Below are 20,434 nucleotides of genomic sequence, written 5' to 3' on the forward strand. Positions count from 1 at the left end.
TATTAATTTCCTACCATTATATGGATTTATAAGAAGGAAAGAAAAATATCAATGGATTGAATTCAAGTTTGAAAATCATTGGTTAAATTCATCAAATGAAGTGAAATTACGGGATAATATCTTATTTAATGCATTAAATAAAATGGGGACGGTTCATAACATCATACCATCTCAGCATGTGGGCCCCAGTGTGTGGAAAAATACGCTGGATTGTTAGTCGCGAGAGACAAAACGAACGCCTGCTCTATAAACCCCACCAAAACAGTAGCAAAAACCTCGTAGGTGCGCAGTTCAAAAACCTACGCCCAACACCAACAGCCTCTCACACAGAGCGAAAATGGCGCCAAATCCCGCAACAATCCCCGTCAAATCTCTCTCCTCCTTCTGTTCCATCCCTCTCCCTCCAAAACCCATATCCCCTTTTCTCAATCCCTCCAGAATCTCTGCAAATTTCCATCCAGAATCCCGTTTTCCGGGTCGTTTTTCGTGCCGTTTCGGTCTCAGTTCAAATTCCAGCCATGAAATCCGTTCCGGCGATTTGGGTCCCTCCAAAATGAGGTTAGGGAAAATGGGTCTTGATTTTTTCCCTGCCCGAGCGGTTTCCGATGCTGGTTTTGGCGGGGAAGGCGGTTTTGGAGGTTCTTCAGGCGGCGGCGGCGGCGGGGATTCAGATGGAAGAGGTGAAGAAGAGAGTGGTGGAAATGATCACTCATTGCTTTCATGGTAAAAAAAAAAGCTTATTGTGCTCTGGTAAGCCCACACGTGTGTACATAATGGCACACGTGTACACAATCCAAGCCGTCCATCAGGTGAGTGCCATTCTCAATATGCTTCATACCAAAATTCAGGTCAGTCTACTTGTCAGGTTGGCCACAGTTTGCTGAAACAGTTGATGGCTGAAAAGAGCTTGCCGAAGTTTTTATGGGCCATTAGCTTGTTTCTAACAGTTTGGCCCACCTAAAGAGTGGACCAGCTTGATTCTTGGGCCAGATCTCTACGTGGTTACCCACCTGATGGAAAGCTCCAGTCTTCCTCTGGTATTCCCTGTCGGCACATGTAGTGGTGTATGGACGGGATGCCTCACTAATGTGGTCATTGAAAATCACTCATTTGTTTTATTTTTATTGTTTGGTTGGTTATCTTCTTTATATATATATATATATATATATATATATATATATATATATATATATATATATATATATATATATATATATATATATAGGCCTATTTTTCTATGTTGCCTGATTGGTTGTGCTTAGTGGATTTTAAAACAGGCTAGCAGGGCGATCGATGCTGCTGATTTTTGGCAAATAGCACACCACACATACATACATAGATACACACTGAGAATAGTGAATTCACATGACTATCCACTTGGGCTGCAGCAGGCATGTGCCCCGTCCCACCCTGACTGCTCACCTGAAGGGTCAGCCATTGGTGGGCCATGGCAAGAAAATCATTTATCCAGACGATTGTAGCTGCTTGATTGTATGATTTTGTTTGATGCATGTGCAAGGTCTGTCAACTTTTCTCATTGAGATTGAGCAGTTAGGATCATCCAACCAATGTGTGCCAGGTCATGTGTAATTAGCATTCTCCTAATATACAGTTATTAGAGATGGATTGCTGGTACTTCTTATGGAAAGAGAATGATTCTATGAAAATGGCATCTTTTATGCTACTTGCTTTGAGAGAGGGAAGTTGTCCTTGTGTTGACGGGTATGTGTGGAAAAAGTCGCTTCCTCTGTTCCTCCTAGATTTTTTTTGGACAGCAAGGTTAAAGCTGTCCCTGTTCTAACATATACTGGTGGAAAAGTCATTTATGCCTAGAGTTGAGTTGTTTTGTTGGACAAAAGTGTTGAACAAAATTCTAATGCCCGACCATCTTCACCAGATCAAAATTCTCAATAGCATGTGTCATGTGTAGAGAAGAGTGTGATGGCGGACTATCTTTTCCCCACTACACGATGGTTTCAAAGAGATGGAGTTGTTTCTTTATCTCTTTAGGATTTCGTTGGACTTTTAGAAGAAGGCTATTGAATTGGTGGGTAAATGAATATGTCTCGTTCACGCTGGTGTGGGGAGTTTCAAATTAAAGTAGGAGAATATTTAGGTGCTTGCATTGATAAGCTTGTCTGGTATAGTGGCACTATCCATGGTTTTCTAAAATACAGTTGGACGGAGATTTCGATAAAAATTGTGATAGGCAATGAAGTCTGATTGCAGACAGATAGAAGAAAGATTTCAGCCATGCTGACCAACAAGCATCATAAACATCTGACAAGCAGGCCCCCAGTTCCTACTAATCCACCCAGCCAGGACTATCCATTACGCTAAACCTTAAATAAAATTGCAAGGAATGACAACAAGTTGACTATGCTACACTCACAATTCATCACATTCTGTATTTGTTCATAAAGTATCATCAAAAGAAAAACAGCAAAAAAGTGAGATGCAAACTCGATATCCTCACTGTCTCAACAAGAATGAAGGTGAACTCAACGAGAAGAAAAGGCGATCTCATAACAGAAGAGCCAAAGACGGCGGGAGGATCGGGTGCTTCCAGCAGAGGCCGAACTTCAGACGAATCGGCAACTCCGGCAGACACCGAGGACGAAAATGCTGAATCGGAGGACCATGGGAATCAAGGCTGGAAGCAAGTTTCTTTCAGGAAATGTTCCCATCTGGCATCAGAACCAGTGGGAAGGAAGAGGGATGCTTACCCAACCCTGTTCGTTTCCGGGTGGCTCCTCATCAACATCTTGAGGGTCTTTGGTTGTGCAGGAGTGGTCATGGACGTCATCATGCCGAGAGATCGGAGCAACGGATCCTACCGAGGATTTGCTCAGGTAAGGATGGGATCAGAGACGGAACTAGCACGAGTGGTTGAAATGCTCCACGACGAGAGATTTGGAGGAGTACCCCTGCTAGTCTAGAGGGCCCGGTTCGGACCTAACCGCAACACTAATACAAGAAGGGAAGCCATTCCTAAGACTCTTAAGGTTTACAAGCAAAACCCCAACTCTTCTCAAGCAGTGAGATTGGAAGGCCACACTTTTAGAGATGCACTCCTCCAACACAATCAAACCTCGAGAGCGCACCCTAACCTCTCCAGCAAAACCGACATGGAAGCAAGCTACTCGCCCGGACTGGACAGAGTAAAACCTAAGGAGGTAGAGAAGGATTGCAACCTCCGTATAAACCAAGCAAGCTTCAACCGTGCTAGAGACGAGTTACTAGACACTGTAGTCATAATCACCAAAGAGGGGGTATCCTTATTGCAAGTTAGGGTTTGGATAGAAGAATGTACTGGCTTCCATCTTGGCAACTAAAACCTCAAACTGCTGGGATACAATGATTTGTGGGTCAAGGTGTGCCCCGGCCTCAACCCAGAAATGCTGATAATGGCGGGCTAACTCCACTCGGATGAACCAGTCGCTAAAGTAGTGCCATGGGAAGAGTATTCCATCTTTGGGATGGAAAGTATCTGGATACTCATCTGGGTTATCCCCTTGGAATGTTGGTACGTCGTCGGTGACCTGCCTCGGCTCCCTAATAGAACTGGATTCCAAGACAAAGATCGAAGAAGAAATGGCCGTCATCAGAGATCGGGTGAGAAGGAAGAAGGGATTCCTTTGCCTCCACACTTACTGGTTCACGTTGATGACTGCCAACTCAAGCTCCCGGTGCAAAGAGAATCTCTCGACGCTGTCTATCATAGGTGGAGTGACCTTTGGAGAGCCAAGGAACCTCCTCCTCCAGTGCCGGTGGTAGTACCAGAGAAGACGACCTGTGAAGGAGCACAATGCCTATGCGCCAACAGAGTACCATTCTTGTTCCCTGCCAGCTCTTCAGACGCCATCGGAGAGCACACCTGCATTCAGCCCATTAGGGGGGCACGTGGCATCATCGCTCGAGTCCAGCCGTCCCGCTCTAACGACGCCGACCGTCGATATGAGGGGAGGCAGTCGCGGCCGTCGGAGAAGGCTCCACATGGCATGCATGCAGAGTCCTTGCTTAGGGAGTCGGGCTCTCTCATCGATCATTCGGTGGAAAGGGGTACATGTTCGACCCAGATCCAGTCACGTCAACTCCTTCCCATCATTATTCGGTGCGCCCAAAAATCGACGAGCCTCCGTCTCCAGGAAGCCGACGCGTGGCCATCCGAGATCCCGAGATCGCCCTAAGTCTTTGGCACGAGGCCATCAGACCCTCCAGCCCGAGATGAGTGTCCGTCTCTCTTATCGAGAACGGATCCTCCGTTTCGGGTCTGGGTCCAACCCTCCCCAACGTCTCTCAAGACATCAGCCATACTCGATAGCCATATCCATATACCACACTCGATCCCTAAAACCATATCTTTATCTATTCTCTCTCCCCTCCCCGACAACCTTCTCGGCCATCTTCTCCGTCCAGACAACCCTTCGACGACGTGGCAGCTCCCGCAGCAGATGCTCTCTCCCCATTGTGCTAGGATGCAGACCTACTCCGCATCTAGTGACGATACCTCTAGGGGAGATGACTCAGAGACTTGCTTCTCAAAATCCCAATCCCTTCCTCCCCCACATCTCCGCTCACCTCCTTACCTCCCTCTCGTGACTAGTGACCTGGGCCCCATCACCCTCTTCCAGGAAGAATCAGCAGGTGATGCCATCAAAGTAGAACCCTTGCAGATGCGCACCGACTACCCCCATCATCAGCAGGAAGCCATTGATATGGTGTCAGTCGAAGAAAAAAGCAGAACAGATCTATGACACGATCCAAAGTAAGAAATGGATAAGAGATGCGGTTGGGCACGTCGGAAGATCTCTAGGGCTAACTTTCGAGGACAGACCGGAGGATTACATAGCCCTATTCCAATGCATCGAGAATAGAGGAAGACCCCTCCCAGAATCCAAAACTCCTACGAAACATCTACCTAGATCCATCAATAACCGGGAACTCCAAAGCCTTCAACCGAGTCCAAGCCTCTTATCCGCCTCCAAAGAAAAACAAGGAAGACAGGGAAATCGGGGAAGCTCCGTACCCTAATGAGAATCATCTCATGGAATGTTAGGGGGTGGGTTCTAAACAGAAAAGATGTTTGATTAATGACTCCGTCAAAAGAAAAAATCCGGATGTCCTCTGCTTCCAAGAGACTAAGGTCTCCCAGTTCAAAGACGTTCTCTTGGCCACCCTGTGGAAAGCTAAGGACGCGAAGTGGGTGTCCCTTGATGCCACTGGCAGTTCGGGAGGCATTTTGATTGCTTGGAAATCCTCTAAGTGGGAGCTTCAATCCTCTTCAGTTGTTGTCTTCTTGGTATCAGTGATTCTGTAAGATAAGTCATCCAATTTCCGTTGTCTTATTTCTGCTGTGTATGGTCCCAACGTTGATTCCATTAGGCCAGATTTTTTAGACAAACTGACTATTACTAGATAGTCTTTCTCAGGTCCATGTTGCTTCGTTGGCGACTTCAATGTAATCAGATTTGCGGAGGAGCATTCCCGAAGGAGAAGGGTCTCCTTAGCTATGCACTCTTTTTCAGAGTGGATCCAATCCCAAGAGCTAGTCGACCTTCCACTTTCAGGGGCGAAATACACATGGTCCAATGGGCATGAGACTCCCATTCAATCCAGACTAGACAGATTCCTCATGTCCCCCGAATGGCTGGAGGCTTTTCCGTCACTGTCCTAAGTAGCCCTCCCCAGAACAACTTCTGATTACTGCTCGATTTTGCTGTTGATGGAAGAAGAGAGTTGGGGCCCTAAACCTTTCAGATTCAACTCATCTTGGCTCAAGATCAATGGCTTCAGTCAAAGGATTGTAGAGTGGTGGTCGAGCTTCCAGGTAGAAGGTTTCGCTAGGCACAGGCTCCTCTGCAAGCTCAGACTCCTTAAGCAAAAGCTGAAGATGTGGAAAAAAGAGGAGTTAGGAAAGAGGGATGCAGAATCGGAATCCCTGCTCTCTGAACTTCATCGTATCGACGCTGAAGCTGGAGGTACCTTAATGTCTTTAGAAACCTTGGGCCGGTGTATTCAAATCATCCAATCCATCTCAGCCAGGGCCTTGGAAGACGAAATATCTTGAAAGCTGAAATCTAGAGCTAGATGGATATCTGAGGGTGGTAAGAACACTAGATATTTTCATAGCATCGCCAACATGCACGCTCGATCCAAAGCCATCTTCAGTATTACAGTGAATGGGGTCTGCTTAGAGGACAAATAGGAGATCGCGGAGCAAGCTATCCTCCACTTCAAATCCCTTCTCTCCTTCGAAGATTGGGTTAGATTGCACCTCGATCATACTCAGTTCAACAGTTTAGAGGCTTTAGATGCGGAGCTTCTTGAAGCCCTCTTTACTGAAGAAGAGGTGAAGATGGCAGTTGACTCTTTGAGAGGTGATAAATCCCTTGGTCCCGATGGCTTCCCTGTTGTGTTTTTGCAAAAATTCTGGGAAGTTATCTGCCAAGATGTCATGGATTTTCTCCATGAATTCCACAACAGGGGAAGATTATCTAAAGGTCTCAGTGCCTCTTTTATCGCTCTTATTCCAAAGGTGGCCGGAGCAAGCTCATTCTTTGAGTTCAGGCCAATTAGTCTGATCGGGAGCCCGTACAAGATCTTAGCCAAAGTCCTATCCTCCCGATTATCGAAAGTGATGGGAAAGCTTATCTCGGCCAACCAGAATGCATTCATCTGGGGCAGACAGATTGTAGATTGTGCCCTCATTGCCAATGACTCCACTTGTGCCACAAATCCGGAGTTCTGCAAATTGGACATCGAAAAGGCCTACGATCACGTCGATTGGGGCTTTCTCCAATACACATTCACCCGTATGGGGTTCGGTGCCAAGTGGAGAAGGTGGATTGGAGCATGCATAGGTTCGGCCCACTTTTCAGTTCTTCTCAACGACTCCCCCAAAGGCTTCTCCAATTGTTCTAGAGGCCTGCGACAAGGGGACCCCCTTTCCCCTCTTCTCTTCCTTGCGGTAGGTGAGGCTCTCTCCCAAATGCTTCTCAAAGGTCAAGATGAAGGCATCCTGAGAGGTATCGCGATGCTAGGGGTGTCCCCTCCCATCTCCCACATCCAGTTTGCCAACGATACCCTTATCCTTTCTGAAGCTTCCTCGGTCTTCATTGACAACCTGTGCACATCGTTACACTGCTTCGAGGCTGTCTCAGGTCTGAGAATCAACCTGGCTAAGTCAAAGCTATTTGGAGTCAACCTGTCGGAAGCTAAAACATCCAACTATGCAGACACCCTCGGCTGTCCTTTGGCTTCCTTCCCTTCTTCTTTCGTGGGGCTCCCCCTTGCTATAGGCCCTCCCCTGAAATCAATGTGGGATAAAATAGTTGGTAAATTTTATAAATACCTCGCTAGATGGAAGTGTCGTTACCTATCATTGGGAGGCCGTCTAAACCTCATCAAGGTAGCCCTGTCTAACCTCCCTTTATACTACATGTCCCTGTTCAGATGCCCCTCTCCTATGCTCCTGTCCATTGATAAGCTAAGACACGACTTCTTGTGGTGCGGGAAGGAAAATAAGAAGAAGCTACACCTTCTAGATTGGAAAGAGGTCTGCAAACATTTCTAAGAGGGCGGAGCAAGTGTCAAAATTTCAAAAACTATGAATCAGACCCTTCTCAGTAAGTGGACCTGGAGATTGGGAGCTGAAGGTGGTGCTCTCTGGAACACAATCATCAAAGGTAAATACGGTGCTTGTCCAGGTGGGTGGTGGACAAAAGATTCCTCAGCCTACAGGGCTTCTTTCCTATGGAAGGGGATCCTTCGGTCAAAACAAGCTGTCCTCGAGAGTATTAGCTACGAGCTAGGTAACGGAGTTTCCATTCGTTTTTGGGAAGACCTTTGGGTGGGTGAAGAGCTGCTGAAATTCCGCTACCCGAACATTTTCCACCTCGCCTTAGACAAGAACATCCCCATCGCTGATTTTTACAGTTTCGGCTGCAAACATTGTGTGGGATGTGAAATGTATTAGAAATCTTCATGACTGGGTGCTTATTGAATTTGTGGACCTTCTCGACTGCATCTCTAAATCCAAGCTTGATCAGTCCTCTCCAGATAGTCTCATCTGGACGCGCGACAAATCCAGCATGTTCACGATTAGATCCTTCTATTCCCAACTCCTCCCCAATCTCAATCCAACTGCTCCCTCTTCCTCCTTCATCTGGAAGTACTCTGCTCCCCCTAAATTCATCTGTTTTGGCTGGCTGGTTGGTAAGAATAGAATTCTTACGATCGACAACCTTAGAAAGAGGGGAATGCAAATCGTCAATGTCTATCTGTGCTGCATGAAAGAAGAAGAAACGGTGGACCATTTACTCGTTCATTGCTCGTTTGTCGCTCAAGTTTGGTCGGATTTCTGTAAACGTTTCAAAATCAGCTGGTGTATTCCTAACTCTACCCTTAACCTCCGGTCGCCGTGGCATGGGTTCAAGCTAGGAAAAAACAGAACGTGTGTTTGGAGATTGGTGATCCTTGCTATTTGGTGGTCCGTTTGGGAAGAAAGGAACGATAGATACTTTAATGACAAGTCTTCCTTCGTAGAAGTTGTTTGCTCCAAGGCCAAAAGCCTAATTTTTGAATGGGTGGTCAATATAAATTGTTTGAAGGATTATGACCTTCATTTTCTAGCTTGTTAGTGCTATCTGCTATCTCAGTAGATCTTGTTCTTTCGTCCTTGTTCTTCTTTTATTTTCAATATATTTCCCGTTACCCTTGAAAAATAAAAAATAAAAAATTGTGATAGGTAATTAACAAAATATTGGTATGTTGGACATGTTATCTTTTTAAAAAGTTGTTTTTTGACTATCCTCAATAGAGTCGACACCAGAATAACGTGCATGTCACTTGTGTCACACATGTGCGCTACTCGTGAGAGTAGAGGCATATGCAAGAGGTGGAAACATGAAAACACACTTAAAGATAGGCTTAAGGCATGTTACAATGTCATTATCTTTAAGGCGATATTCGCACCCTAGTGGTTGTTAAACCAGTTTGCAAGAAGGTTACCACAAATTCGTCTCCAGGATACAATGAGCCTTCTCTCCTAAACTTGAGAAATTTGGGCTTCGGCCTGGAAAACCTAAAAACTGCACTCCGAGCACACTTTTGAAGTGTACCCTCCTGACTTCTTTATTTTAACAGTTTAGTCCCTAACTTCTTTTCTGTTCACAGCTTACCCCGTGCATTTTTTGCAACTTTTCAAAACTATCCAAAAACAAAAGAATTGTGGTGAAGAATATGGAGAGGAGATTGCTAGAAAATATGTAATTTGGAATGACCCAAATGTGGTTTTTTATAAAGCAACAAATGACACTTAGAGTCCTTTTCACGAAAAGGCATGTCTTTTCATTATTTTCATGGTGTTTCTTCATCACTGACTGAAAAGGCCAAGGTATATGTCCTAGAGGGGGGGTGAATAGGACAATGCCAAATAAAAACTTATAACAGCGGAATAATAAAGAAAATGATAGCCAAATTAAATAATAATGCAGGAAAGAAAAACAACCTCAAAATTCAGATCTTGAGAGGTTGATACAAACGTTATTCTAAGGACAACCTTACACCAAAAACAGAGTTTATGGTAGGACAACCTTATTTCTAGAAAGGTCTTTGTATCAAGTCTCAAATCGAAGAGGAATACAATAATAAATATAAACTTGTAATTAAAAATGTATTGTTCTAGGGACAGCCATACACCATAAAAATGGCAGGGCAACCTTGCTGGAACAACTTTCAAATGAAATTGAAAATCAAGCTTATAAAGGAATAGCAGAAAGTAAATTCTAAGCTATTACAACATTCTCACAAAGCTTGAAATAATTACAACATTCACCACCATACATACATCCCACAAAAAGAATAAAAAATTAGAAGAATAAAACAATCAACCACAACTCAAGGGATTATAGTGGTTCGCCTGTGTGTTCACCAACTCCTAATATCCTCACACAGGGGATATTAGCGTTCACTAAAGATAGGTTTTCCCAGGTTCACCCAAAACCCTTACAATTGTGTCTTTGTATGTGGGCTTACACAATTAAAAAACCCCCACTTCTGAGTTTTCCTGGCTTTCCTCAGATAACCAATATAACAAGATTTTTCTGGCAAATCTTGAAAGAAACCAAAATAATAGAAAGGAATTTACAATATGTAAAATACCTGAATATCTTCTTCGTTGTAGCAGCCCGGTAGAACTAAATCAAAGTTCAATGTCCAGTACTCAATTACAATGGTTCTAATTCTAATAGATTTTAAATTAAACCAAATAGGGCTTGCCTTAATTGATTTTGATTCCAAAGAAAGGGAATAATAATTCCTCTTTATCAAATCAGATTGGAATATAAGAAACAAAATCAATTAAAATAAAGCTAAGGAAAGAAGATATTAAATAAGCACACTTAGCTTAAATGGAGCACAAAATTATCTCTCAGAAGTTCGACGAAGATTGGCTTGAATACTATAATTAAATCGATGATTTCTTTTGAGATTCGTGCTCTATTTATAGGTGAGAAGATCCGGATAGTGCTCTTCGACTAGTCGAAGCCATCAGATATTTGAAAGATTAGGCGGGATAAGCGCAGACCGTTCTACGACGGGTCGTACTACGATTGGTCGTAGGTCCTGCAAAGGTTCGCTCGACTTCGAGTCGTAGATTCTACGACCGGTCGAAGATGTTGACTAGTCGAAGGCTAATAGATTTTATCCTAATATGTAACAAACTTACGATTGATCGAGGATTTCTTAGACCGGTCGAAGCAAGTCTAGGACTAGTCGAAGAAGAGACCAATCAGACCAATCACATGTAAAATAACATTCGGTTTATGTATCCGAAATGACCTACTTCTAAGGTCATCCTATGGTCAAACAAACCTCAATCATGAAGTATGGACATTGAAACAAGAGACCATGAAGAATGAGCCTTGAAGTCTTGATGAAGATTAAACCTTGAAGTAGCTCAATCTTGAAAGTGGCTTGAGTTTCAGCTTGAGTCTTGAGTTCAGCTTGACTTTCAACTTGAGTCTTGAGTTCAGCTTGAGTCTTGTTTTGTGAGCAGCTCTTGCATTCAAGATCTTGAGTCTTGTACTTGAGAGCTTTGCTTGATGTGAGCTTAGCTTGTTCATGTATGTTGATCCTTGAGAGAGCTTCACTTATGCAAGTTATATATAACAGAGTATAATAGTGATTTTGGCACTACAAATTTGACAACACATAGGGATAGAAACTATAGCACTTACACTGACAATTCTCCACCAAGATTTTGAATTAAAAAAATCAATTTATTCATCAAGTGTTGTCATGATTCACAATTAAATGGTCATCAAGGATCACCAAGAATCTTTTATTTATTATGTATTTTTTTTTGGAAAAATCCCAACAATTCCTCACTATTTTTCAAAATAAAGAGGTCGGAATATGTAAGGAAGATATGTGCATAGGAGATGGTGTCTTGTGGACTTTAACCTTCACTTAGTGTGGACAACATTAAAGTTGCATTAGAATTCTTAGTGACCATGGTCTTGAACTAAGTATTCCATGTAACACAATTGGACATGTCACAGAAACATATTTTCAATTTCCATACGTTCTAAAAACAATAGTACATTAACGACCTTATACTCGGTCTTAGATTCATAAGTTCATGGGAGCAACCAAAATTGTCGATCATCGGGAAGCAGCCGAACTTCCAATACTCGTATAGGTGAGTCCTTGTGAATACCTCTGTAATAATAACACCCTTGAAAGGACTCATTAAGAGCAAAAGTTCATCCTCCTTTTAATCGTTATAGGTACCCATCATCGTACATATATCTAGAAACGAGACAAATAAAAGAACAAACAGTATTGCTTCAATCACTTCCTATGATGTAGTTTGCCCATTGAACCTATAAATTAGATTGGGTTTCCCTCATCTAGTGTTTGTGAAATTGGTTTTAGTTTCCTCTTGATGTTCTACTGACAACATCCCTTGCCACCCTTGGTGAATGGGTTTACTAGGGTCTGGATGAAACACGCATATTGTGTTGTTATAACGCTATCACTAGTTGTCGTACAAAATTGTGCCTATGACCAATGTGTCTAGATTTCCCATTATAAGTCTTGTTAGACTTTGATAGTGTCTCTTCACTGTCACAGTAGATAGAGATAGGTGGCAAATGCCTTGCCAATAATGTTGTTTTTAACAGCAGGTTTGGGAACCATTCTGCCTCTTATTACTAGTTGCCAAAGTCATACATTCAGATTCCATGGTAGAATGAGATATATAAGTAAGATTTTTGGATCCCTCAGAAATGACGGCTCCTCCAAGTGTAAAAACCCATCTACTAGTAGACTTGGATTTATTAGAGTTTGTGATTCAACTTGCATCATTACACCCTTCAATCACACTAGGGTAACCAGAAAAGTATAAGCTATGAGTAGTAGTTTTCTTCAAGTATTAAGTATTCTAGAAACAACATTCCAATTATTTGAACTTGGATTACTGGTAAACCTACACAATTTACCTACCGCAAAAGCAATATCAAGTCAAGTAAATATCATGGCCTACATACGATTACCAATCACCTTGGAATACTCTAATTGAGTTACACAATGGCCTTCATTTCTAACTTAAATGTTAAAATCGAGAGTAGAATCAACGTCTTTATCATAATGATTAAACTTTCTAAGTATTTTTTAATATAATGTGACCGAGACAAACTTATATCATTCTTGTTTCTCATTAGACCTAGAATCACATTAGTTTCACCTATATCGTTCATGTCAAAACTAGATGATAAGAATATTTTAGTTTCGTTTATTACTTCTAAATACGCGCCAGAGATTAACAATAGCTACATTTTGGTGATTCTTGGTGACCATTTAATTATGAATTATAGCGACTCCTGGTGAATGAATTGATTTTTGAATTCAAAATCTTGGCGAATAGTTGCCATCGATGAAGAGACACCATGGAAAGACGTTTCCATGAAAAGCATGAAAATGCATGTGCCTTTTCATGAAAAGGACTCGCAGTGTTTCTTGTTGCTTTATAAAAACTAACTTCTGAGTCATTCTAAATTACATATTTCTAACAATCTCCTCTTTACATCTTCTTCTCTACTATTATTTTGTTTTCGATAGTTTTGAAAAGTTGCAAAAATTTTAGGGAGTAAATTGCAAATGGAAAAAAATCAGGGGATAAATTGTTAAAATAAAGAAGTCAGGGTGTACACTGCAAAAGTGTATTAGGGTACGGTTTTTTAATTTTGTAGGTCGAAGCCCACGTTTCTCAAGTTTATGAGAGAAGGCTTATTGTATCTTTGATGTGGATTTGTTGTTACCCTCTTGCAAATTGGTTTAACGACCATGCTGCAAATTTCGCCTTAAAGATAACAATATTGTGACACGCCTCAAGTGTATCTTTAAGTGTGTTTTCTTGTTTTTGTCTCTTCCATGCACATTGACTCGGACAATTTTAAGGCGATGATTATGGCCTCTTCTATGTGTCAACGGACTTCATTCAAATAACATTATTTAACGACTTAAATTTCCTTCAATGGCAATTGAGGATGCATTAGATCATGTACTCAGGATGTAAATGTAACTTTTTTAGAGGGTGACCTCGATGAGGAGGTATATATGGAGCAACCAAAAGGTTTTAGAATTTTGGGACGCGAACATAAAGTGTGTAAATTGATCAAGTTAATCTGTGGACTTAAATAGGCACCAAAACAGTGGTATGGAAAGTTTGAAAAAGTGGTTACCTTGTATGGCTTTAATAGGCAGCTAAACATGTATGTGCGCAACATGTGTCACATCATATGTGCCCGTACATCTTCAAGCACCCCACATGTGTCCATCGTACATTTTCAAGCATTTGCATGCACATGTGCCACTTTCTATCTACACGTGCCTTGCATGTCCACATGTGTCAATGTGCCAGGTGCAAGGCACCACATGTGCTTATCCATTCATGCCTATTCCAAGGTGTTTGACAAACAACAACCAGGTGGTGGAATAACCTATCCTTGTCAGATGTCTCTAGATAGGCTTGTTCTAGACATAACTTTGATGGGCGCCAAATGGACCCTTAGTGAACGAGTGATCAAAGGAAAAAATGATGCAAGCCATTCAGGTTGATGCAACAACGTGTACAGGCTATAGCGAAGGGGCCAAGAAATTGCCTCGAATCAACATAGGATAATCAATTCACGCAGCCCTGCGGCGACTCAATAATTGGACATCGTAAAGCCTTGAAAATGACAAAATTCTACAAGCAATTTGTGGGAAAGGTGGAACTTTCCTTCGACAAAGCTTGCTGGAAAAAGCAAGGTAACATTATTCTAAAAATCAATATCATCAATCACTAATAATAAAAAAAATCCCATATTAGATGTATTTATAGAGTTTTCCTAGCTTGGCTTTCAACTTAACAAAGTTCTAACCTAAATCCGACTCTTAACTAATCCTATTTATACTAACCCCGTGCTTGGAGTCCAAGATAATTCTACTGCTAACTATCACCACCATCATCATCTAAGCCTTATTCCAACTATTTGGGGTTGGTTGCACGAATCTTGTTCCGATAAATCTAGCACTAACCAAATAAGAATTTAAAACCAATAACAAAATAATTTAAATTGGTAATTGGTAACTCAAGATTTGGTCAGATGTGTAAAATGGACCTATGATTGTGGGGTCTATCGTGGTTGGCTTTCATTGTCCTTGAGGGTGATAGATGATGACCACACACAATCCTACAAAAATCTAGGCAATTGAATGTCTAGACCGTGGGCCGTTCCGTGATCAAAGTTCAAGAAAGTTGTGGCCCGAATGTCATTTACATCTTCCCCAAGTTGGGAAAAACTCGTCATCGAGCTTTGTTTTCTATGAATCTGTACAACAATGCTTGCATCAGCATCTCATCTCAATGCCCACGATATCTGTCAATTGGCTTGATAAACACCAAGCTGATGCATTATATCTTCGAATACTTCTCTATGATTAACTCCAGTGTGGCAATTACTACATGATGCATTGTATCTTTGTGAGTTTTGTCGTTGATAGCGTGTCACGCTCATGAAGTGCCTCTTAGAAGACTAGGACCCTGTTTGGTAGGTGCCTAACAATGAGTTGCAGACTTGCAGTATCTAGTTAGTCTTTAACAAGTGATTGTTGGAAGTTGCTAGGGGAAAAGATGAGGCTGATGGTCTAGTGGTAACATCCGTGACCTATTTATATTGTTGGAAGTTGCTAGTGGAAAAGATGATGCTGATGATCTAGTGGTAATATCCATGACCTAGTTATTGGGAACTCTGGTTTATGCTCGATAGGGAAGTGGGCCCATTAGGAACAAGTGGATTTCTTAGTATGAAAAGGCAAATGCTAAGATGGCATTTTTCTTGTCTGATGAGCACAAATATTGGAATGAAGTGGAATCTAGGGTGTTAGAGAAGGATCGTGGCTCCTCACTTTGCATTTTTCTAGCTATTGATTTTTTATAATAGAAACGCAACTCACAAAGTGTAATTAAGTGGGTTTTGTCACAAGATTTAGAGCTGTGGAAAGTCTGGAGAATTTCGTTCATTGTTAATGGGATCTAGGAGTTATCATCTAAAATTGAATTTTCTTCTTGCCATATGTTGTGACTTGTGAGATACACAGTCACCAATAAGCTTCCGAGAGTTTGGTGAGAGAGTCACTCTTATCCTTTTGGCTTGTCTTTTACCTGCATGTCTTGTTGTGCTCGTCCAATTAACAGTATTTATCATTGTGTCTTAAAGGTTTATTTCTATATGGAACAACCATAAGATCTATTCTATTGTTTACAAGACGTATCCGGTCTATATGGAACAACCCTATTGAAAATTTTCTATTTTAGAGTAAAAGGATTAGCACATCAACTATATTATGTAATCTTTTTCAGGTATTTGGTAGCTCTTGAGAAGTATCCAGTGCTCACAAAAGCTTTGACGTCTGCATTATTAACTTTCATTGGGGACTCAATTTGCCAGGTATTTTTTTTCCTTCAATGCATGTTTTGTTCCTTGAACTCTTGTGTATATGTTGCTTGTTTATGTTTTCTTTTTTTTGCTTTTGCAAAGTTAGGTTGATATTTTTTTTTGTTCCTTTTTTTTTTTGTTTGTTTGTTTTTGGTTTTGGCTAAGTTGGACACTACCACTGAATTTTATTGATGGAAGGAATTATGTAGAAAACTTCCACCAATGCCAAACCAACCATGGAGGTTTCCTTGGGGCTATAATATCAACAGTGATTTTCGAATCTATTTCATTCTGTTCATAACCAGAACCAAGAGCCTTACAATATCTTTGACCATTCAAAAGCACCCTTCATGTAACTGGCATGGGGTCAAATTGTTCTCCACTGTTGATCATCGAACAACCCATGATCTCTTGACCCTCCGAGGCCCATATTTGTCCTTGATGTAATTGGCATGGGGGAAATCATTCTCCACCGTTGATCACGAGCAGTACCTTATCTTGATCCTCTGAGGCCTATATTTGCAGCCCATAGTATGTGGGTCATTAATTTGTACCCTGGAGACCAGTGATTATGATTACATGAGGAGTGGGCCACCATTGTTGTTCCCACATGAGAAGTCCTATAGTTGAATGACTCCCAACTCGGCATAGTTTCCTTGGAAGGATTTTCTCCCACTTTTTAGTTATCTAGGCAGAGTTAAAGTCTCCCTTAGTATTTCTGCTACTCACTTTGTGGTTCACTTTTGGGGGCATCAAATGATGTTGAAGCGTTGTGAAATTGTTCCAGTTTTAAAGCCCATCGACTTAGCTTTCCAATGAACCCAAGATCATGTAATTCCAGTATTGCTTAAGCTAAAGTCAATTGAGTTAGCTTTCCAATGAGTCCAAGGTCATGTAATTTCGATATCGTTTGAGTTATAGTCAATATTCTGAGAGTTTGTATGGTTGTGACAAGAGTTAGCATAGCATAGGATTTTGTTAGCTTGAGTACTAAGCAATTAAATATGTATGTAATCTCAGAATTTTAATAATATAGTTGATTGATTTTGATTTCACAAAAGAAATGATGAGTTTTCTCCCTAAATTTCTAGGAAGAGTGGCTAATTTGCTGTAAGTTTATGCTTGATCCTGCTGAGCCGCTCGTGGGTCTCTTCTAGTCGGGGTTTTGGTCAATCCACTAGTGAGCTGCTCGCAGGATTCTAAAGCTTATCTAACGTATTCCTACATTGATTTCAGTCAATGTATCCTCTACACACTTGTTGCACCCACATGTTTTGATAAACAGGATTGAATCATCCTTGTTTCATTTGAATTGGAAAGCCATAATCATGGGAAAGCTCGAAAAGAGACTCCTTTAGATTATTCCTAAAAAGTCCACTGCCACCACCCAATCATAAATTCCCTCGTGAAGTTCCATTCTACAAATAACTGGCCCCAATTAGTTGCTCAAAACCTTTCTTCCGAAGTTTCACGGTATGACTCGTAAAATTTTGGAATGATGATGCCGAAAAGGCTTATTTCATTTTCTAATACATGTCCCATGCCTTAATCTTCGCTCAATTACTTTCTCCCAAAATTTCATAGTATGATTGTATAACTCGTAAGCAAGGTATTCCATAATGGTAATGGTGGCGATAACGGCCACTGTCATTACCGTAACAATAAGGGCCATAATAACCATTACACACACACACACATACAAAAACTGTTTTTGGTTCCATATAGGATCATTGCAGGCCATTTTTTTAATGTAACAACTGTTATGGCCCCATAACGTGTAATGGTTACCACCGTAACCGTACAGCCATTATGTAACCGTTTTTTAATGCCTTGTTCATAAGTTTAATCCCACGATAATGCAGATTTGTATGTCTCCTTTATTCTTGTAAATAGGTACCACAGTACTTTTTCTCCATAAATTTGATATTTTGTTTTTTCTTGCAAGCTCGTTGAACAACTTAGTAAACCAAAATATGCTAATCACCTTAAAAAAGAAAACAAAATAAGCTAATATCTCCCTTGCACTTCCAAACCCTCTTGGTATACCATCTGGTCCTAAGGCTTTTTCTAACTTCATCTTTCTAAATGTTTCTTTCAGTTCAAGTATCCTGATCGTGCGAACGTATCTATGTTCTCAGGCCTCATTTGAGTTTATGATTCCCCCTATCCTTAAACTCTCAAAGTGGTTGTTTGTTAATAGGTTTTTGGAAATAACTTCTCTACCTTTTATTCATCTCTTCACCCTTAACCATAGTTTTCAATATCGGTATCGTATCGGCCGATATGGCCATGTCGTGTCATTTTTTATTTTTTTTTGATACAATCAGTGTTGTCATACGTGATGGCATAAGGGATTATGCCATCGCATATGCCATTCTGGACTAGTAGACACCATATACCATGGTGCCATATGCAGTTATTGTGCCATTGGGGCTTATATGGTTGCACAGAGAAGTTTGTGACCAGCCGACCGCATAAGCCATATGTGGTTATGCCATCACACCCATAGCATAGCTTTTTTTCTTTTTACAGTTGGAACTTTTTTCCACATTCATTTTCTCTCACCTTTTCACCCCCATATTTCCACAACTCTCTCTCTCTCTCTCTCTCTCTCTCTCTCTCTAATGTTCTCATCTCTCAATCTCTTTAGTCTTTTAAGTCTCTTACACACACTATTATTCCCATTCTCTCTTAAAATGCCATCAATATTATTTATATGTTTTTTCACATTTTTTAGTATATGCATTTATTTGAGTAGTTGTTAGTTGAATTGTTAGTCTAATAGTCTAATAAAACTATAAAAAACAATTCTATATACTTGTAGTATTTTTACACAAAATTTCATTTTTTCTCAATTTTCCTTGAATTTTTCATTTCTCGATAAAATAAAATGTTTGGGAGGTTATGCAATCGCATAAGTGCACAACCTCCCTGGGTCTCATAGGATTGCTTATGCCATTTGACAAAATTGGATACAATACGAGACCAAATTGGCCTAGCCTTTAAAAAATGGGCCATATCGGCATTGATACGGACCGATATAGGCCAATACACCCACAAAGGCCCAATTTTTTTATTTTATTCAAAATTTTACTCATGTTTCCTCTTCTTTTTTTATTTAAACCATGGAGGAAGCTTAGAAAATCATGTTAGGTGAGATCTAGTCCTATTTTGGGATCAAAACAAATGATTTGAGTGGCATTTGACAAATCCAAGCAAAGTGGATCATTATGGGAAAAATCAAAAGAAAGGGTAAACCTTCACTTTCTTTTTTCATGTTTTCATCTTCTTTTTGTTGTATTTCAATGCAATGGGCCTTAATCACTAAATCATGCTTGATTTGTGTTCAATTAGGGCCCATTTAGTTAACTTCTAATAGGTCAAATTGACAGATCACATTCTTATCAAAGAATGGTCTAATACACCATTATATGCATGTGCAAAATACACACACACACACACACACACACACACACACACACACACACACACACAAAAAGGAGGATGGATTCTTGAATGTCTCATTTTTCTCTCTTTACCTGATATTCTCCTTAATTCTTTGGCTAAAAAAAGAAAATGACCAATATCGGCTGAAATGGTCTGATAGCAATATGTGGTGCCCCTATTGTATCGTTTTTTGGCTGGGCTGATACACCCCCCGATATTGATATTTAGAACCATGCCCTTAACCAATATCCTCCGTCATCGTTCTGAATGCATCCAACATTATCTAGGTCGCTACACTTCCTCTCCTTAATTTTCGTGAGTTTGAAGACATCTTTCTTACCTTCTCACCCCCAATCAGTTGTACAAATCATCATATGCCTTAAGTTCAGCCTCAGTTGCCTCTCTTGGCATACTTTCTTTTTGGCATTTGTTTCTTCTTCTAAAATTTCTTTATTAGTCCCTTGCCAAGCCTCATAACATGATTGTTTCTTGCTAATAGATTTTTGGACCTCATCATTCAACCACCAAGTTTCCTTATAAGAATGGTTTTTCGTGTACTCCTAGAACTTCTTTTGGCAACTTTCTTAATGCACCACATAACATTCACATCTTTCTCAACATTAAGGCTGTCAATGGGTACCTAGACCCGTGGGTACTAGATGGACCCCGATTTTAACGGGTCCTGGTCCAATACCTCGGACCTGTTTAGAAAATGGATCAAGCCATATGCATGTAAGATAGGCCATTTACTCCAAGAATGTGTAAAAGTGGCTCATGTATGTGTTATCTAATCCATCATTTAGGTGGCCCCATGATGTAAATGCCTTTATTTGACCTTGGCCTGACTCAAAACCAAGGTCCAAAGACCTGATGGTACCTGAACCCAATCAGATCTGGAACATTCTGGATCTAGGTCCTTCACAACAAGACTTGGAACCGAAAGGACCCCAACATGATCAGCCCAGGTCCCAGAACTCTAGGACCCGACCGGTTGACAAACC

At 40.9% G+C, this 20,434-nt stretch overlaps 1 protein-coding gene across 4 annotated transcripts in view; it reads left to right on the forward strand.

Annotated features, from left to right (window-relative positions):
- The first annotated feature begins 272 nt into the window (after positions 1–272).
- LOC131251072 (protein sym-1) overlaps positions 273–20,434 on the forward strand; it is a 30,935-nt gene continuing 10,773 nt past the window's right edge. For all 4 annotated transcript variants that reach the window (XM_058251569.1, XM_058251568.1, XM_058251567.1 and 1 more), the window contains exons 1-2: positions 273–723; positions 15,911–15,998. In XM_058251569.1, the coding sequence (XP_058107552.1) occupies positions 338–723; positions 15,911–15,998 (474 nt within the window). In that variant the 5' untranslated portion in view covers positions 273–337. The remainder of the gene's footprint in view (positions 724–15,910; positions 15,999–20,434) is intronic.

Source organism: Magnolia sinica, chromosome 7 (assembly GCF_029962835.1).
Source record: "Magnolia sinica isolate HGM2019 chromosome 7, MsV1, whole genome shotgun sequence".
NCBI lineage: Eukaryota > Viridiplantae > Streptophyta > Magnoliopsida > Magnoliales > Magnoliaceae > Magnolia > Magnolia sinica.